The sequence below is a fragment of the Dermochelys coriacea genome, chromosome 3, assembly GCF_009764565.3.
Source record: "Dermochelys coriacea isolate rDerCor1 chromosome 3, rDerCor1.pri.v4, whole genome shotgun sequence".
Classification (NCBI taxonomy): domain Eukaryota; kingdom Metazoa; phylum Chordata; order Testudines; family Dermochelyidae; genus Dermochelys; species Dermochelys coriacea.
In genome coordinates, this window is record NC_050070.1 from 186,917,213 (window position 1) to 186,944,796 (window position 27,584).

The following is a 27,584-nucleotide window of genomic DNA, read 5'->3' on the forward strand; positions in this document are numbered from 1 at the left end:
AGATAAAAACTCATACTCTTACTCTTTCTGGAGTAGGGAATGCCTGCTTTTACACATGCAAGTTCTCTCACCTTAGCGGCTGTTACCGCTGTAGTCAAGTTTATATTCTTTGAAGAGGAACCATTAGAACTTGCTGGTGACGTCTGAGCTGCTACAGATTTATTGTTTGTACTATTTGCTCCATTAGCTGCACTGGCAGAGTGGGAAAAAGTGAATTTGAATCCACCAGCTGAAGTCCTTTTTGGGAGATTCTCTTTGTCTTCACTCTCTTTAGCTGAAGGACAAACATTTTAATATACATCAATTGTACAGGTTTTTCACAAATCTACACCCGCTTTGAGAAAAATTCACCTTACAATATGTTGCACACCCACACTGCAACCCAGAAAACAGAGGAATTTAAACTGAACAGCTGCTGAAAGGCATCTTCCAAAGAAGGGGGAATGGACTCAATGTCCTAAATATAGGACCAGACTAAGTAGGTCAAGCAAAGATAAATCTGGCCAATCAGGAGCGTTTGGTAAGAATATAGAAATGAGTCTAATTCACCCTGCAAACATGAAACTTCAAATCAACATTAGCTTTTGGAGAAAATTAACCAAACTGGCAATTGAAGTTTCTAGTTCCAATCTTGTTCTCAAAAGCATATTAACATTTTATTTACTGACTAAAATAAAAAAATATTTTTGCTAAGAATTTAGAGTGCAAAATGGTTGTCATAAGTATTAACACGAAAACACTCCACATAGGAGAGGTTACTTACTTGTACAGTAACCAGAGTTCTTAAAGGTATTTTGTCCCTAGGAGTGCTTCACTTTAGGTACATACACGCCTGTGCACTTTCAACTGTAGATTTTTGGTTCATGGGTTCTGCACCAGTGCCCTATATAACCTTGTGCTCTGATCTGAGGGCATATAGGGGAGGGTGGACCTCCTGTTCCTTCTCCATCATGAAATCTGGCCCCAGGCAAGGACTCTGAAGTACAGGGAATGGAAGGCAGGTAGTGGAACACCCACAGGAACAAAACAACTTGAAGAACTCCAGTTACTGTACAAGTAAGTAACCACTCCTCCTTCAAGTTGCTGTCCTTATCAGTGCTCCACTTTAAAGGGGCTTTTGAAGAGTGCCCAAACTAGATTTAGTACTGATTCAAGAACAGATCCATCAAAGGCTGCATTTGCCCTGGAAGCATGCCCGATAGCATAGTGCTGGGGAAAAATATGCAAGCACAACCAGGTGGCAGCTTTACAAATGTCTGCAGCAATGGGTATGTTTTTAGGCAGAGTAACAAACGTTTCCTGGGCAGTCATGTGTGTGTGCACATGTGTGTGCGCGTGTATTCAAAAAGCTTCATAAACATGCCAAAATTCACCCTGAGACTCACTTTGATAATCTTTGGGTAGAAACGGGGGCTCCCATCATCCTATATGTGAAAAGACAGAAAGACTAGTAGAGGCTCTGAAGGGCCTAGTTCTTTTGAAGTAGAATGTGAGGGTTCTTCTTAAGCCTATAGTGTGAAGACTAGGTCTTCCACTCCAGACCTCATGTTTCAAAGGAAAATTTGCAACTGAACATCCTGGTTGATGTGGAAGTCCGATGACACCTTGGACAGGATGCAGGAATGGGCATGTAGAATCACCATGTCCCAGTAAAAATACTGGGCAGGCTGGATCTTGCACAGGGCTCCCAACTCCCCTTACCTTTCTAGTCAAAATGATGACTGACAAAGGAGGTTTTGAAGGACAAATGGAGGAAAGATCAGTTCGGTGTGGGCTGGAAAGGTATTTTCTCTAGTTGAGAACTAAGCTTAAGGTCCCAATACGGAGCAGGATCTCTGGTACGAAGAAAAAGTTTAGTTAAATCCTTAATAAACCTTGAAGCAGTAGGGCATGAGAATACTGAAAACCCCTCAACCAGTACGTGAAAAGATAAAATACCAGCCAGGCGGACTCTGATGGAGCTCAGTGACAAACCCAAGGTTTTTAAACTCAGCAGGTACTCTAATGTAAGAATGAAATGTGATTCAGAGGGAGATAATGCTTGCTGCAGGACTAAAATTGCATCCACTTTTGCAGGTAAGTCTTTCTTGCAGAGGGTTTCCTACTATTCAACAGCACATTTTGTATTAAAAAACAAACAATCCATTTCTACACCTGAGAGCCATCGAGGATCCTGGGCTTGAGATGTAGCATGGAGAGATTGGGATGAGTTATTGTCCCTCATTCTTTGGACAGTAGGTCTGCTGTCAGAGGCAAGTGAAAAGAGGGACTCTGAAAAGTTCAGGAGCCCTATTCCTAGAGAAATTCCCCAGCCTTCATTTTGTCTGCTTGATCTATATCCCGAGCTACTCCACTCGGAGATGAAAACTGCAGATTTTGAGCAGGTGCAGTACCAACACAGGATGAAAAGTTTAGTTAATTGGCAGAATATTCAGGAGTGCTAGAATGGCACTCTGGCAAAAGGCCCACTAGGTGAGTGAGTCAGCAGAATCATAACTCCGAAGTAAGCTACAGTGAGCATGTGCAGAACAAAAGAAAGGTCAAGCTACCTCAGCCTGAACTGACTTCGGTCAGTTTGGGGCTGCCTCTTCTGACAGAAGAAGATGAGGTAATGCGTATTAGAACAGTATAAAAAGACTGTGCTGGCAGTCAGTCAGTCAGAAGTTGGCGAGGGAAGCAGTCGGGGAAGACGTATGAAGAAATTGGACGCCAGCAAGGAGAGCTGCTAAAGGAGGATAAGAAATCGTGGGTGTGTCTACACTTACTGGGGGATCGACGTGCGGCAATTGATGCATCGGCGGTTGATTTAGTGGCTCTAGTGAACACCCGCTAAATCGACCGCAGATCACTCTCCCGTCGACTCCTATACTCCACCGGATTGAGAAGAGTAAGGGGAGGCATCAGGAGAGCATCTCCCATTGACATCACGTAGTGTGGACCCCGCAATAAGTAGATGTAAGCTACGTCAACTTGAGTTATGCTACTGACATAGTGTAACTCGGATCGTCTTTTCCCTGTAGTGTAGACAAGGCCTAGCGTAGAGACAGAGAAGAAGATCAGAACAAAACAAAGCTGACTGACCAGAGAAACACTGATTAACCAGAGCTGAGCAGCAACCATGATTAAAGAATACCAAAAGATTTATAAAGCCATAACAGCAATTAAAGGATACCAAAGGATTTATAGAGCCTGCCAGCTTTTAAATACAATTTTTAGTGTAGCGTAGTCTATATAGTATTTAATGTGTATGCTTGAAATATATGTTTGTGCTAATAAGAATGCATGAAATATTGTTATTAATTTCAACTTACATAAAATTTAATGTATAATTTAAGAATTGCTGTCAGCAATGTGTTACAAACGGGCCATTTGTAGCAAAGTGCTTTGCATAGAATCATTTAAATTGTATGATATTGGGATTTGAATGCTCTGATTTGCAATTAGGGATGTGTGTCTGATTTCTATTTTTAGATTATATTGCAGTAAGATTAGTTACTTTAATAAAAATACTTTGTTTTGGAAAAAATACTTCCTATGTTAATCACCTTATTCGGAAGGTTATATCTGTGTCCTTGGTGTTTTCTTAACAATCGCGGAAACTCATACTTTGGGAAGAACAGATTAAAAGGGTATTAGGGAGGTTATTACAAGGGTGTCCCAAAATCCATTTTTGGGGTGATAGCCCCAAAGAATGGAAGAGGATTAGGTTCTTGTTGGTTGCTGATTGTACTTCAAGGAATGACCCTTAAGAAGCCATTCGTCCAGACGAGAAGATAACTATTCCCTTTTGCTGCAGACGGGTTGAAATGATGGAGAGGACCTTTGTAAAAAGATTCCTGGCACAGCTGAAAGGCCAAAAGGGAAGCACTCAATACTAATAGTGGTCGCTGCCAATGACAAACTGAAGTACACATCTATGAGCTGGATGCATTGCTATACGAAAATACACATCCTGAATGTCAAGGGCCACAAACCAGTCCCCTGATATAACATAGTATTATTGTTGCTAGGGTTACCATTCTGAACCTCTGATTGAATGAATGCATTCATTCAGAGTCCTGAGATCCAGGATTGGTCTCCATCCTCCTTTCCTCTTGGGTACCAAGTAGTACCTGGAGTAGAACCCTTTCCTGATGAAAGATGAGGAACTAGAGTCTGATCACCTCCAGCAGGATGGATTGTAACTCCTGCGTTAGGAAACCGTCATGAGAAGGGTCCTTGAAAAAGGGAAGGGATGGGGAGTGGAGGAGGATGGATCTGAAGAGAATGGTGTAGCCTGATGTAATGTAATGACTTCCAGCATCTGTCTAATGTGATGTCCTCCCAAGAAAGCCTTTCCCTTTTCAAGCTATCGCTGGGGGAGGTGCAGGGAGCAGTGGAGCAGGAAGGTGGTGCAACATATGACCCAAATGAAGGAAGAATTCATGACATTAAAATGAACTATCAAACAGGCAGTCAGAAGTTGCTGATTGAAAAATGACAGTAGATGATGGGCCCTTCTTGCGGAATTCAGGCCTCTTCTTCGACGGTTGTATGATTCTTTGTAAGGTTTCATATTGGACAGGGTGAGATGGTTCGGCTGTGACCTGATTAATTTTCTCTTAGTTGCACGTGCACAGATGTCCAGGGTTCAGAGAGTTACTCTGGAGTCCTTCGATTAGTGAAGGGAATCATCAATGGCATTGCTGAAGAGCTTGGGGCCTTCAAATGGAAGATCCCAGGAAAGTCCAGAATACAATGGAGTGAATCCAGAGAAGCACAGCTATGAAGAGTGGCACATAACTATGGGAGTTGTCACAGAATGAGAGCCTACGTCGGCTGCAACCAGCGAGGCTTGCAAAGAGGCTTTGGCAATTCTCTAACCTTCAGCAATGAGTGCCTGGAACTATCTTTCTGGTCTTGTGGAAAATGAATAAAATGAAGTAACTTGTACTTTGTCTGATAATACTTGTCATGAGAACATGGTAGTTAGCTACTGTGAACTGTAATTCAGCTAAAGAATAGTGCAACTGAGAAGTTCCAGGTGCTTGAGCTACTTGTTGCGAGTAGTTGATCTGGAGCAATGTCGTCCGTCTCCTTCATTTATGCGTTGACTACCATGAAATGTGGGGTGGCAAGGGAGAATAGGTATTTCAAGCCGTTGGAGGGCACATAATATTTAATCATAAAACTGTAGGACTGGAAAGACCTCGAGAAGTCTTCTAAGTCCAGTCTACTGCATTCCTGGCATGACTAAGTATTATCTAGACCATCCCTGACGTGTTTATCTAACCTGCACTTAAAAACCACCACGGACAGAATCCACAACCTCTCTAAGCAATTTATTCCAGTGCTTAACTACCCTGACAGGAATTTTCTCCTAACATCCAATTTAAACTCTACTTGCTGCAATTTAATCCCCTTACTTCTTGTCCCATCCTCGAAGGTTAATGCGAACAATTTTTCACCGTCCTCCTTGTAACGTCCCTCGATCTGCTGGCAATGCCCCTACTTATACATCCCAAAATGTCATTGGCCTTCTTGGCAACAAGGGCACACTGTTGACTCATATTAGCTTCTCGTCCACTGTTACTCTTAGGTCCTTTTCTGCAGAACTGCTGCCGAGCCATTCGGTCCCTAGTCTGTAGTGGTGCATGGGATTCTTCTGCACTTGTCCTTGTTGAACCTCATCAGATTTCTTTTGGCCCAATCCTCTAATTTGTCTAGGTCCCTCTGTATCCTATCCCTACCCTCCAGCGTATCTACCTCTCCTCCCAGTTTAGTGTCATCTGCAAACTTGCTGAGGGTGCAATCCACACCATCCTCCGGATCATTTATGAAGATACTGAACAAAACCAGCCCGAGGACCGACCCTTGGGGCACTCCACTTGATACTGGCTGCCAACTAGACATGGAGCCATTGATCACCACTCGTTGAGCCCAATGATCTAGCCAGCTTTCTATCCACCTTACAGTCCATTCATCCAGCCCATACTCCTTTAACTTGCATGCAAGAATACTGTGGGGGATCATATCAAAAGCTTTGCTAAAGTCAAGGAATAACATGTCCACTGCTTTCCCCTCCTCCACAGAGCCAGTTATCTCATCACAGAAGGCAATCCGGTTGGTCAGGCATGACTTGCCCTTGGTGAATCCATGTTGACTATTCCTGATCACCTTCCCCTCCTTCAAGTGCTTCAAAATGATTTCCTTGAGGACCTGCTCCATAATTTTTCCAGGGACTGAAGTGAGGGTTCTCCTTCTTCCCTTTTTTAAAGATGGGCACTATATTTGCCTTTTTACAATCATCCAGGACTTCCCCCAATCGCCACGAGTTTTCAAAGATCACAGTCAATGGCTCTGCAATCACATCAGCCAATTCCCTCAGCACCCTCGGATGCATTAGATCCGAACCCATGGACTTGTGCATGTCCAGCTTTTCTAAATTGTTCGTAACCTGTTCTTTCATCATTGAAGGCTGCTCACCTCCTCCCTATACTGTGTTGCCCAGGACAGCAGTGTGGGAGCTACATTGTCTGTGAAGAGTGAGGCAAAAGAAAAAGCACTGAGTACTTCAGCTTTTTCCACATCCTCTGTCATTAGGTTGCCTCCCTCATTCAGTAAGGGGCCCACACTTTCCTTGACTTTCTTCTTGTTGCTAACATACCTGTAGAAACCCTTCTTGTAACCCTTCACATCCCTTGCTAGGTTGCAATTCCAGTTGTGTTTTGGCCTTCCTGATTACACCTTTGCATGCTCAAGCAATATTTCTATACTCCTCTCATGTCATCTAACCAAGTTTCCACTTAAAAAAAAAAAAAAGAATCCTTATTGAGGTTACAGGAACAAGCCATCCCAATGTGTAGAAAGAATAGTAAATATGGCAGGCAACCAGTTTGGCTTAACAGTGAAATCCTTGCTGATCTTAAAACACAAAAAAGCAGCTTACAAGAAGTGGAAGATTGGACAAATGACCAGGGAGTATAAAAATATTGCTCAGGCATGCAGGAGTGAAATCAGGAAGGTCAAATCACACTTGAAGTTGCAGCTAGCAAGAGATGTTAAGAGTAACAACAAGGGTTGCTTCAGGTATGCTAGCAACAAGAAGAAAGTCAAGGAAAAAGTGTGGGCCTCTTACTGAATGAGGGAGGCAACATAGTGACAGAGGATGTGGAAAAAGCTAATGTACTCAATGCTTTTTTTTGCCTCTGTCTTCACGAACAAGGTCAGCTCCCAGACTACTGCACTGGGCAGCACAGTATGGGGAGGAGGTGACCAGCCCTCTGTGGACAAAGAAGTGGTGCGGGACTATTTAGAAAAGCTGGAAGAATACAAGTCCATGGGGCCAGATGTGCGGCATCCGAGAGTGCTAAAGGAATTGGCGGATGTGATTGCAGAGCCATTGGCCATTATCTTTGAAAACTCATGGCGATCAGGGGAGATCCTGGATGACTGGAAAAAGGTTGATGTAGTGCCCATCTTTAAAAAAGGGAAGGAGGAAGATCCGGGGAACTACAGGCCAATCAGCCTCACCTCGGTCCCTGGAAAAATCATGGAGCAGGTCCTCAAGGAATCAATTCTGAAGCACTTAGAGGAGAGGAAAGTGATCAGGAACAGTCAGCATGGATTCACCAAGGGCAAGTCATGCCTGACTAATCTAACTGACTTCTACTACGAGATAAATGGCTCTGTGGATAAGGGGAAAGCAGTGGACATGTTGTTCCTTGATTTTAGGAAAGCTTTTGACACGGTCTCCCACAGTATTCTTGCCAGCAAGTTAAAGAAGTATGGGGTGGATGAATGAACTATAAGGTGGATGGAAATCTGGCTAGATCGTCAGGCCCAACGGGTAGTGATCAATGGCTCCATGTCTAGTTGGCAGCCGGTATCAAGCGGAGTGCCCCAAGGGTCAGTCCTGAGGCCAGTTTTGTTCAAAATCTTCATTAATGATCCAGAAAATGGCGTGGACTGCACCCTCAGCAAGTTTGCAGATGACACTAAACTGGGAGAAGTGGTAGATACGCTGGAGGGTAGGGATAGGATACAGACCTACCTCGACAAATTAGAGGTTTGGGCCAAAAGAAATCTGATGCGGTTCAACAAGGACAAGTGCAGTGTCCTGCATTTAGGACGGAAGGATCCCATGCACCGCTACAGACTAGGGACCGAATGGCTAGGCAGCAGTTCTGCAGAAAAGGGGTTACAGTGGATGAGAAGCTGGATATGAGTTAACAGTGTGTTGTTGTTGCCAAGAAAGCTAACGGCATTTTGGGATGTATAAGTAGGGGCATTGCCAACAAATCAAGGGGCGTGATCATTACCCTGTATTTGACACTGGTGAGGCCTCATCTGGAGTACTGTGCCCCACACTATAAGAAGGATGTGGAAAAATTAGCAAGCATCCAGCGAAGGGCAACAAAAATGGTTAGGGGACTGAAACACATAACTTATGAGGAGAGGCTAAGGGAACTGGGATTGTTTAGTCTGCGGAAGAGAAAAGAGTGAGGGGGGATTTGATAGCTGCTTTCAACTACCTGAAAGGGGATTCCAAAGAGGATGGATCTAGACTGTTCTCAGTGGTAGCATATGGCAGAAGAAGGAATAATGGTCTCAAGTTGCAGTGGGGGAGGTTTAGGTTGGCTATTAGGAAAAACTTTTTCACTAGGAGGGTGGTGAAGCAATGGAATGCGTTATCTAGGGAGGTGGTGGAATCTCCTTCCTTTGAGGTTTTTAAGGTCAGGTATGACAAAGCCCTGGCTGGGATGATTTAGTTGGGGATTAGTCCTGCTTTGAGCCGGAGTTGGACTAGATGACCTCCTGAGGTCCCTTCCAACCCTGATATTCTATATTCTTGTAAGCTTCCTTTTTTGTTTAAGCTCAGCGAAGATTTCACTGTTAAACCAAGCTGATCGCCTGCCGTATTTGCTACTTTACATTTGTTCTTATTGAATTTCATCCTATTTACTTCAGACCAGTTCTCCAGTCTGTCCAGATAATTTTGAATTTTAATCCTATCCTTCAAAGCACTTGCAAACCTTCCCAGTATTGTCCACAAACTTTATAAGTGTACTTTCGATACCATTATCGAAGTCATTGATGAAGATATTGAATACAATCAGAACCAATACAGCTTGACTGTAAACCACTCTTTGGGAACTGTTTTCCAACCAGTTATGCCTTTAACTTCCTAGTGGCTCCATCTAGGTTGCATTTCCCTAGTTTGTTTATGAGAAGGTCATGCGAGACAGTATCAAAAGCCTTACTAAAGTCAAAATATATAACATCTACTGCTTCACCCCATGTACAAAGATTTTTACCCTGTCAAAGAAAGCTATTAGTTTGGTCTAACACAATTTGATCTTGACAAATCGATGCTGTTACTTATCGCCTTATTATCTTCTGGGTGTTTGCAAATTGATTGATCTTTTCTGGCACTGAAGTTAAGATGACTGGTTTGTAACTTCCCAGGTTGTCCTTATTCCTCTTTTTATAGATTGGCACTATATTTGCCCTCTTCCAGTCCTCTGGAATCTCTCCCATCTTCCATGGCATTTCAAAGATAATTGCCAATGGCTCAGATATCACCCCAATCAGCTCCTTGTGTATTCTAGGATGTATTTCATCATACCCTGGTGACTTGACGGAATCTAACTTGTCTAAGTTACTTTTAAATTTGTTCTTTCCATATTTTAGCCTCAGATCCTAACTAAGCTGGTGACAGCAGGGCATCATTTATAGGCAAGTCTATCCTGCCTTGAGGAGAGCTGTGTAGGATATCTACCAGGCCATGCTTGGTTCCTGCACCTCTTCCAAGGCGATGTGCAAGAATTTGGCTATTCTCTTCATATGTTCTTGGAAGACTTTGAAGTCATCCGCATAGGATTCACAGATTCCAAGGTCAGAAGTAACCATTGTGACCATCAAGTCTGACCTCCTATATGTCACTGGCAACAGAACTTCCTCAAAATAATTCCTAGAGCATACCTTGTAGAACAATTATCCAATCTTGACTTAAACATAGTCAGTGATGGGGAATCCTCCACAACCCCTGGTAAATTGTTCCAATGGTTAAATTACTCTCACCATTAAAAATGTCTTATTTCCAACCTGAATTTGTCTTAAACTTCCAGGCACTGGAGTGTGTTATACTTTTCTCTGCTAGATCGAAGAGCCCATTATTAAATATCTGTTCTCTATGTAGATACTTACAGACTATAGTCAAGTCAGCCCTCAATCTCTTTGTTAAACTAAACATATTCAAGCTCCTTGGGTCTAGTACTATGAGGCATGTTTTCTAATCCTCTAATCATTCGCCTGGCTCTTCTTTGAACCTCTCCAATTTATCAACATCCTTTTTGAATTGTAGGAACCAGAACTGGACACAGTATTCCAGCAGAAATCATACCAGTGCCAAATACAGAGGTAAAGTAATTTCTCTACTTCTATTTGAGATTCCCGTTTATGCATTCCACAATTGCATTAGCTCTTTTGACCACAGCGTCACACAGAAGATCACGTTCAACTGACTATTCACTACAATACCCAAATCTTTTTCAGAGTCACTGCTTCCCAGGACAAAACATTTTTTCTTCCTAGATATATATATTTACATGTAGGTGTACTAAAATGTATATTGTTTAGTTGTGCCCAGTTTACTAAGTAATTCAGATCACTCTGAATCCTGTCCTCTTCATTATTTGCCACTCCTCCAATTTCTGTGTCATCTGCAACTTTAACAGTGATGATTGTGTGTTTCCAGGTCACTGATGCAAATGTTAAATAGCATAGGATCAAGGTCCCATCGTTGTAGGCTCCCACTGGAAACAAGTTTGATGATGATTCTCCATTTACCATTACATTTTGACTTTTATCAGTTAACCAGCTTTTAATCCATTTAATGTGTACAATATCAATTTTATATCATTCTGGTTTTTTAATCAAAATGTCATGCAGTCTATAGGTCAGCACTATTACCTTTATCAACAAAACTTGTACTCATCAAAAAAAGGTATCAAGTTAGACAGGATTTATTTTCCATAAACTAGTGTTGATTTGCATTAATTACATTAACTTCCTTTAATTCTTTATTAACTGAGTCCCATGTCAGCTGCCCCATTATCTTGCCCAAGATAGATTTCAGGCTGACAAGCCTGTAATTACCAGGGTCATCCCATTTACACTTTTTAAAACCTGGCACAGCATTAGCTTTCTTCCAGTCTTCTAAGACCTCCCCAGTGCTCAAAGACGGATCGAAAATAAACATTAATGGTCCAGAGACCTCCTCAGCCAGCTTTTAAAACTCTTTGACCCAAGTTATCTGGACTTGCTGATTTAAATATGTCTAAGTTTAGTAGCTTCTGTTTAACGTTCTCCAGAGATATTAACACAATGGAAAGTGTTATCACCACATGACAAGACTATATAATCTGTTTTCCCTCCAAATATAGAACAGAAATATTTATTGAATACTTCTGCCTTTCCTGCATTATTGTTGATAATTCTACAATTTCCATCTAGTAGTGGATCAATACCAGAGAATTTTTGTTCTTAATATATTTTAAAAATTCCTCCTTGCTGTCCTTAACTTTGCTAGCCAGAGTTCTCCTTATGTCCCCTTATCAATTTTCTACGATGCCTAACTTCTGACTTATACTCATTACTATCAACTTCCCCTTTTTTCCATTTGTCTGTGAGTATATAGATATCCATCTCTACATAGCTGCATTCACTTTCCCTCTCCATGCTGATTTTTTAACCAGTATGGCTTTTTTCCTCATTTGTGCATCTAGTAAGGTGCTCTTAAATGATTCCAAATTACTCATTTTCCTGATTAAATTCTTTCTCCCAGCTGATTTGGCTCAACTAGTTTCAACTTTGTAAGATTGGCTCTATTAAAGCATCAAGTATATATATATTACTGGTCAGGACTTTATTCTGCTTGCACTTTATAAATGTGATCAAGTCATGATAAGAAGTTATTCACATTTTGCAGTAATGAAAGTTCTTCAAGATGTGTGCCCCTGTGGGAGTTCCATTGTAGGTGTGTCTGAATCTCTGCACTGCTGATTGGAGAACTTCGGTAGCAGCGTTCATTGGGCCCATGCCTGGGCTGTCTCTCCTCATGTTGCACCATGAGGCTAGCCAGTGCTAGCAAGCTAACTGTCCTCAGTTCCTTCTCTATTGCAGTCATAAAAGGAGAACTCCAAAGTACAGGGGAGGAGCGTGGGTTGTGGAACATTCACAGGGACACATCTCAAAGAACCATTGTTACTGCACAAGGTAACTTCGAGTAGCGTCCCTATGGGTGCTCCACTGTAGGTGACTCCTGAGCAATACTACTTTTGAAGAAACTTTGGAGTTGGGTCAGGTACTGTAGAGCCAAAGATGGCATCGGACGCAGAGAGCCGAGCAATCACAATGTTCTGCAAAAGTATGGACTGACGCCCTGTCGCCGCTCTGCAGATCTCTGTGATAGGAACATCCTTGAAAAAAAGAGGAGACTGAGCTTGTGGAATATGTACAAATTGAGTATGGGGTGGGGTGGAAGGTATCACATTATGAATTAGATAGCTGATATTGCTGAGCCCTTGGATCTTTCCACCACAGAAAGGAAAAGTCTCAGAGACTTCCTGAAGACTTATCTATACAGCCAAGGCTCTCCTAACATCTAGTATAGTATAGCCTCCCAGATGTCTTGGTGAGGCTTGGGGGTAGAAGACTGGAAGGTGAATCGACTGATTCATGTGAAACAGGGAGGTTACCTTAGGGATGAATTTTGGATGCAGCCTGAACGTAACCTTGTCTGCAAAGAATACTGGGAGGGAAGCGGTGGGTGGGCAGTGCCATCAGAGCTGCTCTCTCTCTCCTATCTTCTGGCTAACGTAATAGCAATCAAGAATGCCATTTTCATCGATAAGTACGTTAGTGAACAGATGGCCATGGGTTCAAAGAGGGGCCTAGTCAGTCCTTTCAGTATCAGGTTTAAGTCCCAAATGGGGTACAGAGTCAAGGTTGAGGGAAGAGGTTTATTATACCCTTAAGGAACCTTTTAGTGGTTGGGTGCGACAGCATCGAGTATCCCAGCTATAATAGCTACTAAACAGACCCTAAGAGATTTTAGGGATAATCCTGACCTTAAGGGTCAGAGCATATTCTAGATTATGTGAAAGAGTTACTGATATTGGAGGGATTTGTTGGGACGTGCATCAAATCTGAGACCTGGACCATTTCTGCAGGTAAGTATGTAGTGTGGAGGACTTTTTACTGTGTAATATAACCTCTTGTATCTCCCTTTGAATGTGAACTTTCTAGATGCTGGAACTAAGCAGGAGCCATGCTGTTAGGTGGAGAATCCCCAAGTTGGGATGTAGAGCACACCCTTGGGCCTGTGAGAGGAGGTGCAGAAAATTGGGGAGAGATCGTTGGCACATTGCAAACTGTGTCAGGTAAGGATACCAGGTCTGTCTCAGCCAAGTAGGAACAATCAGGATGACAGGAGCTCTGTCCCTTTTTATTTTTAACAGAACCCTCAGCAGAAAAGGAAAACAGAAAAAAGGCATAAAGGTCCCCACCTCAAGCAAGAAGAGGAGTATTGTCCAGAGAGTGTTGTCCCATCCCCACCCTGGAGCAGTAGCGTGGACACTTCTTGTTCTGGTAAGTGTAAAAAAGGTCTGGGGACTGGGTTCCCCATCGTGTGAACAAGTTGTGGAGTACCGGGGGTGCATCTCCCACATATGATTGTGCAGGAATCTGCGATTGATATTGTCTGCTATAGAGCTTTGCATATCCGAAAGGTTAGCTGCAGACAAAGTGACGTGAGAAATGCACCAGTTCCATAGTCTCATTGCCTCCGCACACAGAGAGGGTGACATGCTTCCCCCTGCTGATGGTTGATGTAGTACATACAGGCTATGTTTCTGTTAGGATCTTTGTATTTGATCCAGAAGTTAGGAGGAGGAAATGGGCATTTGTGACCAATCTCAGTTAGAGATTAATGTGTAGAGACATCTCCATAGGTGACCATTTGCCTTGAGTCGTGAGGCAATTTAAATGTGCACCCCACCCTATGAGTTGTGTGTTGGTGGTAAGGAGCAACAATAGTGACATGTGAAAAGGAGAATCCCTCTGCACACATTGGTCAGGTCCTTCCAACAGTTTAAGGAGTTTTTAATTCTGGTGGGTAGTGACAGAGGTTTGTCCAGCCTGTCCCTGTTTGGTCTGTAAACCAAACTAAACCATAGTTGGAGGCATCACATATGTAGTCTGGCATGTGGTATCTCTCCCATGCCTGCAGCTGTATGTCCTAGGAGTTAGAGGCAGAGTCTGGCTAGTATCCGTGGACTGTACTGAATGGTGCCTATGAGTGAAACCACGGATAGGAACTTGTGTTGAGATAGTAGGGCTTTGGCCTGCAGGGCGTCTAAGTTAGCCCCTACAGATTCTAGGCATTGCACTGGAGTGAGGGTTTACTTCTGGATGTTGATCTGTAAACTCAATTCTGTGAACAAGTGTATCATAGTGTCGACGGCTTTGCGGGCCTCATGAAAATATCGGGCTCCGTGGACACAGTCAACAAATCATTATCATTTGGGCATATCATCATTTGCAAATCATTATCATATGGTCAAATCATTATCATTTGCAAGTGGTAGTTTGAGTGGCTACCACTGAGAGAACTTTGGAAAAAGCTCTCAGGGCTGATGACAGACTGAAGAAGACGACTCTGTATTGATAATGGCCATGTTCAAGAGTGAACCTGAAAAATCGTCCGTGAGCCAGTAGGAAAATACACATCCTGGAGGATGAGGGCCAAAAACCAGTCTCCCTGTTCCAATGTTGGAATGATCGTCGATAAGGTGACCCTCTTGAACTTCTGAGCCTTAAACTTGCTGACAGCTCTGAGGTCCAGTAAAGGTCTCCAACCTCCCTTTCTTTTGGATATTATGAAGTAACAAGAGTAAAATCCCTTGCCTCGCAGATACTGAGGTACTGATTCTATGGCGCCTAACTGGAGGAGGCGATCTATCCCTTGTTGTAGTAAATTCTCGTGAAAAGGGTTCCTGAAGAGGGATGGGGAAGGAAGGTGAAATGGATGGAGTAACCGAATTGGACAATCTGTAAAAGCCATTGAACTGAAGTTATGCATTCCCAGGAACTGCAAAACGCTGTCTATCAGTGGCCAAATGGGTATACAACCAGGGTCGGTTGCATCAGTTGTGGAGTGGTCTCACGGTGCCGCAACCTCCCCGTCAAAAGTGATGTTTAGATGCAGGGGGTTGGGACAAGTTTTGTGGACCAGACTGTTTGCGCTTGGGGAATTTCCCTTTTTGTCTCTGCAGTTCGTAATGGTGCTGAGGTTGATATTGAGTCAGATATGGTCTGTGTTGAGACTGTGAACTAAAACACCTCTTTTGCCCTGGAGTATAGATTCCCAGTGACCTTAGGGAAGTCCTGGAATCCTTCAGGGTACAAAGGGAAGCGTTCATCTTTTCACCTATGATTTTTGTGTCCTAAGGAAAAACTTCCACTGTGGACTGCACCTCTTTCATGAATCCCGACAAACAGAGCCATGATGTCAGTCACATCACCACCGCTTTGGAGGTGGACCTAACTGCTGTATCAGCGGTGTTGAGGAACAATTGTAACACAGTTTTTGAAACTAACTGTCCCTCTTTAAAGGATTCCCAATGCAGCTCTGGCAGTTTTTCAATAAAAAGTCATTGAGTTTGTTGTAATTTGTATAGTGATATTTGGCCGTGAGCAGCTGGCAGTTGACAATACAGAACTACAAGGGGGCCGAGGAATATGTCTTCCTGCCAAAGAGATCCAGGTATTTCCAGTCTCTGTAGTATGATGTAGCCCTACACTAGTGTTGCCAGCCACGGAAACTGACAGCATCCACCATGATGGAATCGGGTGGTGAGTAGGAAAAAAGGAACTTATGTTCCTTTGCTGGGACATAATATTTGTTATCTGCACACTGGAAAGCTGGAGCCACCGAAGCCAGGGTTTGCCAAACTGTTTTGGCCAGGTCTAAAACAGCCTCATGAATTGGAAGGGCAACCTTTGATAAAGAGGAAGAGTGGAAGATATTGAGGAGTTGATCTTGGGCGTCTCTGATCTCTTCCAACTGTTTGTGAAGGGTGTCCACCACCCTCCTTTTCAGCTCCTGGAAAAGACGGAAGTCATCTGCCAGAAATGGTGGAGGCGGCACAAAAACTTGGTGGAGAAGACACAAAGCCCTGGCTGGGATGATTTAGTTGGGGATTGGTCCTGCTTTCAGCAGGGGGTTGGACAAGATGACCTCCTGAGGTCCCTTCCAACCCTGAGATTCTATGACTTTGGGGAGGAGGAGGATTTGGCCTTACATCCTCCTCCATTCTGGCTTCCTCCATCTCCTGAGGTGATTCAGAGGTCTGGATGCTGTAACTGACTGTTACCGTACTCAGTCCCCAACAGTCCGATGTTATTTATGATCATTCTGGGCTGAAGGGCGACAGGCATTCCAAAAAACAAAAAGGGGAGATATATCAGTCTCAACTCCAGATCTATCACCTTGGGCATATCTTCAAAAGGCCTGCCTAGCTCCGCTGCAATATCTGAGCACGCCTGACTGGGAAGCTGAGGTGGGCAGGAGGGGTTGGCATCACTTATAGCCCTTCCTTTTTCTTTTGTAGGGCTCTTGCCTGGGAGGCACCGCAAACTTGGGAGGCTGCTAGGGCCTAAACTGCTTCCTGGAAGCTGGAGGCCTGTAAAAGGCCCAAGGAGCAAACGGTGGCCATCAAGTCCTTGAAGCTTCGAGTCTGTTTTGAGAACAGGGAGGTGGCCTGAAAGGGGAGGTCCTGGATGGACTGCTGCACTTCATAAAGGAGGCCAGATGACTGGAGCCATGAACAGCGCCTCATGGTGACTGCTGACACCACAATCTTGATTGCTGAGTCGGCTGTATCCAGAGCCGCCTGGAGGGAGGTCATTGCCACAGTCTTGCCCTCCTCTAGGATGGCCATGGACTCCTGCACTGACTCCTGTGGCAGGGAGTCCTTAAATTTGGACAATTATTTCCACAGATTAAAATCTTACATCCTGAGCAGGGCCTGCTAGTTGGAGATACATAACTGGAGACTGCCCGTCTAATAAACCTTACATCTAAACAGGTCCAGTCTCTTGGGCTCCTTATTTATGAGGGTAGCACTCAACTTCCCCGTCTGTCCTGCTCATTCGTCGCCAACACCACCAGGGATCCCAGTGGGGTGGGGGCTGCGAGTAAAAGGTATTCAAAACCACCAGCTAGGACACAGTATTTCTTTTCTGCCCTTTTTGAGGTAGGGGGCAGAGAGGAAGGAGTCTGCCACAGGGATCTGAAGGGGTCCATCAACGCTTTGTTAACAGACAAGACCACTCTGGAAGGAGTAGCTGCAGCCAGGATGTCTATTAGGCTGTGTGCTGACTTCTTAAGCCACTCAACTTCCAGGCCCAAGTTAACAGCTACCCTTTTCAGGAGCTTCTGGTGGGCCATGAAGTCATCCTCTGGGAGAGGGTTACTAGGGCCTGCGACAGCCCTCCCCCCCACCATGGCCACTGGGGCCATTTCTTGGACATGGGCACCAGGGTCAGTACTGGAGTCTGAGTCCAGAGCCAGGTGGGAAGAGACAGTAGTTTGCCTTTCTGACACCACAAAGTATGAGAGTACCAGGAGAAAATGCTAAGGATTCCAGTACTGGCCAGGCACCGGCAGAAGGGCTAGTACCAAAGTCTGGTTTTTAGATCCAGTACCTGCTTGCTCCTCCAGGCAGCACTGGGGAACTGGGGACTGGCAGCGGGCTGGTGATCGCAGCATTGGAACCAGGAGGGCTTGTCCCTGGATGGTGCTGCAGTGGAGCTTGCTGCATCCTGCCCCTTTCTGTCCCCAGTCATGTTGGCTTACAAGAGGCCTTGAGGGGTCGGTGGAATTGGGCGGTACAGCAGGTCCTTTGCCACCTGGAAAACCTCTGGATGGAAAGGGGCCAGCAGATGCCTGACCCCATGGCTGCTCCTAGGAGTCGGTGGTGGATCCTGTACTGGACTCAGCTCCCTATGCAGAGTTACTGGCACCATCAGAAGCTCTGGGGAGGGCAAGTGGCCCAACATGGGTCTCACTATGCCAATCATACCCTGCTTGTCTCTTCTCTGCACTGGAGAATGCCATCTCTCAGTGCATTGTTTCTTATACCTCTTCCTCTGCACCAGGGATGGAGAGTGGTCCTGGGAAGAGCCCCATGCTAGAGAGCACTCCGCATGGACGTCAGGGTGCTTGGCACCAATTCAGAACGGCTTGGCTCTGAGACTGGTCCGAGGGTCGCCTCCACAAGAATAGCCTTCAGTCAAATGTGTCTATACTGTCTCGTGAAGGGTTTGAAGTCTCTACAGAGCTGGCATTTTAACATGAGACTCCACTAGACATTTTAGACAGCTAGTGAGAGTCACTAATTGGCATCGGTTTGCTGCACAAGGCACACAGCTTGAAGCCTGGGGACTGGGGCATGCCCAGCCCCTGGGACGAAAAGTCCCTTGAGAAGAGGGACAGCTACTAACACTACTATATATACTAACTCTAACTAAGAACTATATACATGGACTGCAATAACTATACAAAATACGAACAGAGAAAGTCCAAACCACTGGGAAAGGAGCCTTGTTTAGTAAGAAGGGTCATTCCAGCAACAGTCATGAGCAGTAAGAAGAAACAGAGGATGAAGGGCCTGCAGCATCATTTATACCAATGCAGATGTGCACAACTCCAGAAGGCAATAGAACCAGCCCAACGGATACCACAGAGGGAAAAATCTCTGGCAACTGCACGTGGTGCATGCACACACCCACCCAGCATGGAATGGACAAGAGCAAGCACTGGAAGAAGAACTTCAAATTGCAAACAGAAAAACAATAGCCTTAACTGACTGCTAATGGCTCCATCTCTAGCCGGGGCAGTTGAGAAGGAACTGAGGACAGTTAGCTCATGCACGCGGGCTAGCTTCATGGTGCAGCACAAGGAGACACAGCCCAGGCACGGGCCCAACGGACACTGCTACTGAAGTTCTCCCATCAGCAGCACAGTGGAGCACCCATTGCGACATCACTCGAAGCACAACTTCTAGCTAAGCTCTCAATTTTTAGTTCTGTGACCAGTATCTATTTATCTGGTAGGACAAGACCTAGAAGAATTCCTCCGTGTTGGCTGCAAACACTTTTGAGTTAGGAATTTTTCATGCATAACGTTTAGAAATTCCAAGAATGTTTTAGTACTGACAGCATGAGACTGCCGGCATATGTCACTAAAATTGAAGTTTCACATGATCACGCAGCTTTTCCCCCTCCACTAGACATTCACAGATACTAAGGTCAGAAGGGACCATTCTGATCATCTAGTCCGACCTCCTGCACAACGCAGGCCACAGAATCTCACCCACCCACTCCTACGAAAAACCTCACCTATGTCTGAGCTATTGAAGTCCTCAAATCGTGGTTTAAAGACTTCAAGGAGCAGAGAAGCCTCCATCAAGTGACCCATGCTACAGAGGAAGGCGAAAAACCTCCAGAGTCTCTTCCAATCTGCCCTGGAGGAAAATTCCTTCCCGACCCCAAATATGGCAATCAGCTAAACCCTGAGCATATGGGCAAGATTCATCAACCAGATACTACAGAAAATGATTTCCTGGGTAACTCAGATCCCATGCATCTAATATCCCATCTCAGGGATTAGGCCTATTTACCATGAATATTTAAAGATTGATTAATTACCAAAGTCACATTATCCCATCATACCATCTCCTCCATAAACTTATCGAGTAGAATCTTAAAGCCAGATAGATCTTTTGCCCCCACTGCTTCCCTTCGAAGGCTATTCCAAAACTTCACTCCTCTGATGGTTAGAAACCTGTGTCTAATTTCAAGTTTAAACTTCCTGGTGGCCAGTTTATACCCATTTGTTCTTGTGTCCACATTGGTACTGAGCTTAAATAATTCCTCTCCCTCTCCGGTATTTATCCCTCTGATATATTTATGGAGAGCAATCATATCTCAACCTTTTTTCAGTTAGGCTAAACAAGCCAAGCTCCTTGAGTCTCCTTTCATAAGACAAATTTTCCATTCCTCGGATCATCCTAGTAGGCCTGTGTAATGAGGTGGTCATTCTGTTCCCTAGTGTGATTTGGAGGTCTATAGCAGTCTCCAACTAACCTTGTGCTTTAAAGACATTGATCCGTAAGCATTCAAGATCATTTTCTTCCAAGTTATTAGTGACTCAAACAGGTAATGCCATTTTTGACTGAAAGTACCACTCCCCCTTCCCTTTTATGCACTTAAGCCTTCCAAATTAGCATCTAACCATTGATTCTAACATTCCAATAGTGCGAATCACCACATCAGGTTTCAATAATACCAACTAGATCTAATTTATGCTCATAACTTAGCAATTCCAATTACTCTTGTTTATTACAGAGGCTCATAGCACTAGCCTATAGGCAATTCAAGAATTTCTTCTCCATGTTTTTGGTTCCTTGATTAATTTTGTTCTAAACATCTCCACTGTGTACCGAGTACTCGCATCTCACGAGCAGCGAACAGCAGAAAGGCTAACAGAGGGAGTTTGCCTGGGATCTGCCTGAGAGGAGGTACGCTAACGGCTGCATTAAGGAGGCCGTGTTGGTGAGTATCTGAGTGTCTGTTTGGGGACAGTTTGACCGTGTGCTTGATTGGTTGTTTGAAAAGTGTTAATTCAGAGTGCTTTGTTCCAGGTGAGCCTTGAGTGGGCCTTACTATTATAAAAAGCCAGTCAGCTGCAAACCAGCTGAGCAGCGAACAGCAGAGAGGCTAACAGAGGGAGTTTGCCTGGGGAGAGCCCACTGAGGCTTACATCTTGCCGGCTTCTCCGAGCAGTTACTACAACTCCTAAGGAAGCTCATAGAAGGAAGGTAATATGGATGGGGAGGGTTCATCGGTTGTGACCTGCACTGGATGTGCTATGTTTGTCTTTCTTCCACAGGACAGAAGCCACTTTGTCTGTACAAAGTGCAAGCTGGTCTCCATATTGGAAGAGAAGGTTCAAGGTCTGGAGCAACAGGTATCGACCCTGCGTTGCGTAAGAGAAACTGAAAATTCCTGGATAGATGTCAGGCTATGCTTCTACAGACACAACGTTCTGAAGATTCAGAGCAGGCTGCCCTGCGGGGACATGAGGACGGTGAAGAAATTTGGCAGCATGTGACCTCCAGAAGAAGAAAGGGGAGCGAGCATCCATGTACCAGCAACGCAGATACAGGTAAGTAACTGTTTTAATGTTCTTTCCACAGATACTATTGCGGAGAGTGGACTAGATGACAAATCCGAGGGAAGGGAACAGAAGGAGACTCCGCCGATTGGAAGGCATGAGATACATTGTCCTAGGGTTGGGGGTTCCACGACCACCGCTCCCAAGAAAAGGAGGTGGGTGGTGGTGATCGGGGACACTCTCCTCAGGGGCACTGAGTCATCTATCTGCCGCCCTGACCAGGAAAACCGAGAAGTCTGCTGCTTGCCAGGAGCTAGGATTCACGATGTGACAGAGAGACTGCCGAGACTCATCAAGCCCTCGGATCGCTACCCCTTCCTGCTTCTCCACGTGGGCACCAATGATACTGCCAAGAATGACCTTGAGCAGATCATTGCAGACTACGTGGCTCTGGGAAGAAGGATAAAGGAGTTTGAGGTGCAAGTGGTCTTCTCGTCCATCCTCCCCGTGGAAGGAAAAGGCCTGGGTAGAGACCGTCGAATCGTGGATGAATTGCTACGCAGGTGGTGTCTGAGAGAAGGCTTTGGATTCTTTGACCATGGGATGGTGTTCCAAGAAGGAGTGCTAGGCAGAGACGGGCTCCACCTAACGAAGAGAGGGAAGAGCATCTTTGCAAGCAGGCTGGCTAACCTAGTGAGGAGGGCTTTAAACTAGGTTCACTGGGGGGGAAGGAGACCAAAGCCCTGAGGGAAGTGGGATACCGGGAGGAAGCACAAGCAGGAGCGCGCGATAGGGCAGGGCTCCTGCCTCATACTGAGAAAGAGGGACGATCAGCAAGTTATCTCAAGTGCCTATACACAAATGCAAGAAGCCTCGGAAACAAGCAGGGAGAAGTGGAAGTCCTGGCACAGTCAAGGAATTATGATGTGATTGGAATAACAGAGATTTGGTGAGATGACTCACATGACTGGAGTACTGTCATAGATGGATATAAACTGTTCAGGAAGGACAGGCAGGGCAGAAAAGGTGGGGGAGTTGCATAATATGTAAGGGAGCAGTATGACTGCTCAGAGCTCAAATATGAAACTGCAGAAAACCTGAGAGTCTCTAGATTAAGTTTAGAAGTGTGAGCAACAAGGGTGATGTTGTGGTGGGAGTATGCTATAGACCACCGGACCAGGGGGATGAGGTGGACGAGGCTTTCTTGTGGCAACTCTCAGAAGTTACTAGATCTCAGGCCCTGGTTCTCATGGGAAACTTCAATCACCCGGATATCTGCTGGGAGAGCAATACAGCAGTGCACAGACAATCCAGAAAGTGTAGAGGATAATTTCCTGGTGCAAGTGCTGGAGGAACCAACTAGGGGCAAAGCTCTTCTTGACCTGCTGCTCACAAACAAGGAAGAATTAGTAGGGGAAGCAAAAGTGGATGGGAACCTGGGAGGCAGTGACCATGAGATGGTCGAGTTCAGGATCCTGACACAGGGAAGAAAGGAGAGCAGCAGAATACGGACCTGGACTTCAGAAAAGCAGACTTTGACTCCCTCAGGGAACTGATGGGCAGGATCCCCTGGAAGAACAACATGAGGGGGAAAGCAGTCCAGGGGAGTTGGCTGTATTTTAAAGAATCCTTATTGAGGTTACAGGGACAAACCATCCCAATGTGTAGAAAGAATAGCAAATATGGCAGGCAACCAGCCTGGCTTAACAGTGAAATCCTTGCTGATCTTAATCACAAAAAAGAAGCTTAGAAGAAGTGGAAGATTCGACAAATGACCAGGGAAAAGTATAAAAATATTGCTCGGGCATGCAGGAGTGAAATCAGGAAGGCCAAATCACATCTGGAGTTGCAGCTAGCAAGAGATGTCAAGAGTAACAACAAGGGTTTCTTCAGGTATGTTAGCAACAACAAGAAAGTCATGGAAAGTGTGGGCCTCCTACTGAATGAGGGAGGCAACATAGTGACAGAGGATGTGGAAAAAGCTAATATACTCAATGCTTTTTTTGCCCCCGTCTTCACGAACAAGGTCAGCTCCCACACTACTGCACTGGGCAGCACAGCATGGGGAGGAGGTGACCAACCCTCTGTGGACAAAGAAGTGGTGCGGGACTATTTAGAAAAGCTGAACGAGCACAAGTCCATGGGGCCAGAGGCGCTGCATCTGAGAGTGCTAAAGGAGTTGGCAGATGTGATTGCAGAGCCATTGACCATTATCTTTGAAAACTCATGGCGATCAGGGGAAGTCCTGGATGACTGGAAAAAGGCTAATGTAGTGCCCATCTTTAAAAAAAGTGAAGAAGGAGGATCCTGGGAACTACAGGCCAGTCAGCCTCACCTCAGTCCCTGGAAAAATCATGGAGCAGGTCCTCAAGGAATCAATTCTGAAGCACTTAGAGGAAAGTGATCAGGAACAGTCAGCATGGATTCACCAAGGGCAAGTCATGCCTGACTAATCTAACTGACTTCTACTACGAGATAACTGGCTCTGTTTATAAGGGGAAAGCAGTGGACATGTTGTTCCTTGACTTTAGGAAAGCTTTTGACACGGTCTCCCACAGTATTCTTGCCAGCAAGTTAAAGAAGTATGGGGTGGATGAATGGACTATAAGGTGGATAGAAAGTTGGCTACATTGTTGGGCTCAACGAGTGGTGATCAATGGCTCCATGTCTAGTTGGCAGCTAGTATCAAGTGGAGTGCCCCAAGCGTCGGTCCTCAGGCCGGTTTTGTTCAATATCTTCATAAATCATCTGGAGGATGGTGTGGATTGGACCCTCAGCAAGTTTGCAGAGGACTCTAAACTCGGAGGAGAGGTAGATACGCTGGAGGGTAGAGATAGGATACAGAGGGACCTAGACAAATTAGAGGATTGGGCCAAAGAAAATCTGATGAGGTTCAACAAGGACAAGTGCAGAGTCCTGCACTTAGGACGGAAGAATCCCATGCACCGCTACAGACTAGGGACCGAATGGCTAGGCAGCAGTTCTGCAGAAAAGGACCTAGGGCTTATAGTGGGCAAGAAGCTGGATATGAGTCAACAGTGTGCCCTTGTTGCCAAGAAGGCCAATGGCATTTTGGGATGTATAAGTAGGGGCATTGCCAGCAGATCGAGGGACATGATCGTTCCCCTCTATTCGACATTGGTGAGGCCTTATCTGGAGTACTGTGTCCAGTTTTGGGCCCAACACTACAAGAAGGATGTGGAAAAATTGGAAAAGAGTCCAGCGGAGGGCAACAAAAATTATTAGGGGACTGGAACACATGACTTATGAGGAGAGGCTGAGGGAACTGGGATTGTTTAGTCTGCAGAAGAGAAGAATGAGGGGAGATTTGATAGCTTCTTTCAACTACCTGAAAAGGGGTTCCAAAGAGGATGGATCTAGACTGTTCTCAGTAGTAGCAGATGACAGAACAAGGAGTAATGGTCTCAAGTTGCAATGGGGGGGATTTAGGTTGGGTATCAGGAAAAACTTTTTCTCTAGGAGGGTGATGAAACACTGGAATGCATTACCTAGGGAGGTGGTGGAATCTCCTTCGAGGTTTTTAAGGTCAGGCTTGACAAAGCCCTGGCTGGGATGTTTTAGCTGGGGATTGGTCCTGCTTTGAGCAAGGGTTGGACTAGATGACCTCCTGAGGTCCCTTCCAATCCTGATATTCTATGATCTTCCCCCTTTTTACCCTCCCCCTTTTAGTATTAGTTTAACCCCTCCTGACTACTCTAGTCTACTCCCTGAGGAAACTGGTCCCCATTCTACTGAGGTGGCGGCCATCCAAACTATACAGCCCCCTCTTCCCACAGAAAGTGGACCCATGTTCCACAAAAATCAACAACTTGAACCTTACACCACTCACCTAGCCAGCAGTTCATTTTGAGCACCCTGAAGTCATCTACTAGCCACATGATATCAAACGATACAGTATGGGGGAGGAGTCATAATTGCTCATCTGATGAGGATGACGACTTGTTCAATGGCACTGCTGCTTCTTCAGCTCTCCTTCTTCTAGAAGGTCCCGGGTACCAGTGGTTGCCCTTCTTGGAAGGTGCTCTTGAGTAAGGGTAACCTCTATACAACTGGTCTCCCTTTAGGGCCCCAGGATTCTAGAAAGTCCATTCTTATGGGACATAAAGGAAGGGGGAGGGACCCCAAGAGTGTTCCTGCCAGAGGTGTCGTCGGATCAGTCATTGATTCCTGGAGTCTCTTCCTAGGGATACATCTCAGAGGAGGGATTTTCAAATGGAAAGGTAGTGGAATCTTGGGTAGTGATCTCAAGCATCTGAGGAGGTGGTATCCCCAGTTTTAAGGAGGGGCGGGGGGGGTTAATGGCGTCTATTCTGGTGTTTCATTGGGACTAGCAGCCATGCCTGCATGTGTGGGTTTGGCAGCAGCAGGGTGCATATACTGGCAGGAAATCCCTCTTGGTACCTCTCAGTAGAGGGGATTCAGGTTCTTCAAACATTTGGAAGTCCTCTTGCAACAGAAACCTAGTTAGTACTGGGGAAGCAGGGCACTCAGTGGCTGGTTGCAAAACACTAATACAGAGCGAGCCGCGCAAAAGGATATGTGGAAAATTAGTAAAACAAAATCAAAGAGGTAAGACTAAAACAAGTAAGCTGGCTAAAATTTGAGGCTAACATACACAGAAACGCTCAGTCTCTAACCAGAAGCGGTTGAGAAAGAACTGGAGTTGCGTCTACCAACCCCCATATGCCCTTGGATTGGACCATGAAGACATAAACAGGTGCAGGCCCTGTTACCAAAAATCTCTGAACAAAATTGCACTGGTGCGTGCACACCTAAAGTGGAGCAGCCATAGGGACACCTACTCAAACAATCAAGATGTTTATCTCAAGTCACACAATGTATGATATACAATAGTTTTGTACTGCAGAACAGAAATTATAAATAAATTACCTTTTTTAGTTTCCATAAATTTTTCATAACTATCTGGAAAGTCATCCTCTTGTTTTGATTTCTCTATTGGAGGTACAACAGCTTCACCTTCTTCCTCTTCATCTTCATTGAACCACATTTCTTCATCCTCCTCTAAGGCTCTTGCATCTCGGCGAAATCTGTTGCTACGCAATATGGATGGGACGCTGTAAGGAACGACCACAAATGATTCAAACCTTGTCGCTGGTTTACAAACAAATCAAACAAGGAACCATAAATGGTTGATACAGTGTGGTGAAATATCAGCACAGAAGCAACCTGAAAAAGTATAACCCACTATGAAGTACAATAATCAAAGACTGTACAAGCTCATCCTGGAAATAATTTCTTGATGCCTTGAAATGAATTTAGTGGGTTGATGAAGGCAGTCTAGATCAGGCTAGTTATTTAGATTGTTCATTCTATCTGAACACCTATAAAGGATCAAAAGTGCCTAAAAGGCAAACTGCATGACAATGTCAATAGTAAAGATTTCATAGAGGATTCTACTCTTCACCCTACCCAAGTTCTAGTAACCTCTCCCCACATTAGAGTTTAACGTCAAATATGTCAGGAGGGTTTTAGAGCACACTGCAAAATGCATCTGTGTGTTATGAACTATTCAGCAGTGGCTTAGGCTGTACCGATTCAGCTGCACTGCTGTAAGACCTCTCATGTAGCTGCTCTACGCTATCAGGAGAGAGCTCTGTCATCGACATGGCGCCGTGCACACTACCACTTATGCCGACGAAATTTATGTCACTCGGGGTGTTTTTTCCACACCCCCAAGTGTTGCAAACGTAAGTGGTAGTGTAGACGTGGCCTTAATCAAATTTCTCTGATAGAATATTTATTAAAATGAGCTAACAGAAAACATTCCTTCCACCCTCAGCCACCAATTTACTATTCAAGTTGGTCAGATCCACAAGTCAGATTATTGTGCAAATTTAACGTGGAAACAAGAGAACATGAAAAATAAAGTAACTGCACACACAGCTAACTACTCTGGGGAATCCTCTAGAAAGACTATCCAGAGATGCTATTAGAATATTTTCTTTTATTTCAAAAGTTTGAGTTTCAAGATGTGCAAATAATACAGTACCTGTTCAATTTCTGATTTTGTCTGTCTTTTTCCTGTTCGTATTTAGTCTTCAGCCCCTTGAATGTCTGAACATATTCAATAGATTCAAGTGCCTTATAAAAGTTTTCAACTATATGCGCAGTAAGTGACTTGATATCTTCCTGCATAAGCACAAAACAATATTTAAATCTCAAATGTAATAGTAAGATACAAAAGATCAGAGGTTTTCAGTAAAGGCTATTAGCTTTAAAAGTTACTCGACTTGTTTTTCCAAAATTAAAAAAATTATTGCAAATGACAGATGAGAAAGTTACTTAGTTTCTCTTCATGGAAAAGTTTAAATCTGAGATC

General features: G+C 44.7%; 1 protein-coding gene across 6 annotated transcripts in view; it reads right to left on the minus strand.

The window, feature by feature from the left end:
• PPP4R3B (protein phosphatase 4 regulatory subunit 3B) overlaps positions 1-27,584 on the minus strand; it is an 85,620-nt gene that overhangs the window by 4,525 nt on the left and 53,511 nt on the right. For all 6 annotated transcript variants that reach the window (XM_043512331.1, XM_043512332.1, XM_038395590.2 and 3 more), the window contains exons 13-15: positions 27,255-27,394; positions 26,135-26,319; positions 72-274 (exon numbers count right to left, since the gene is read on the minus strand). In XM_043512331.1, coding sequence (XP_043368266.1) covers positions 72-274; positions 26,135-26,319; positions 27,255-27,394 — 528 coding nt within the window. The remainder of the gene's footprint in view (positions 1-71; positions 275-26,134; positions 26,320-27,254; positions 27,395-27,584) is intronic.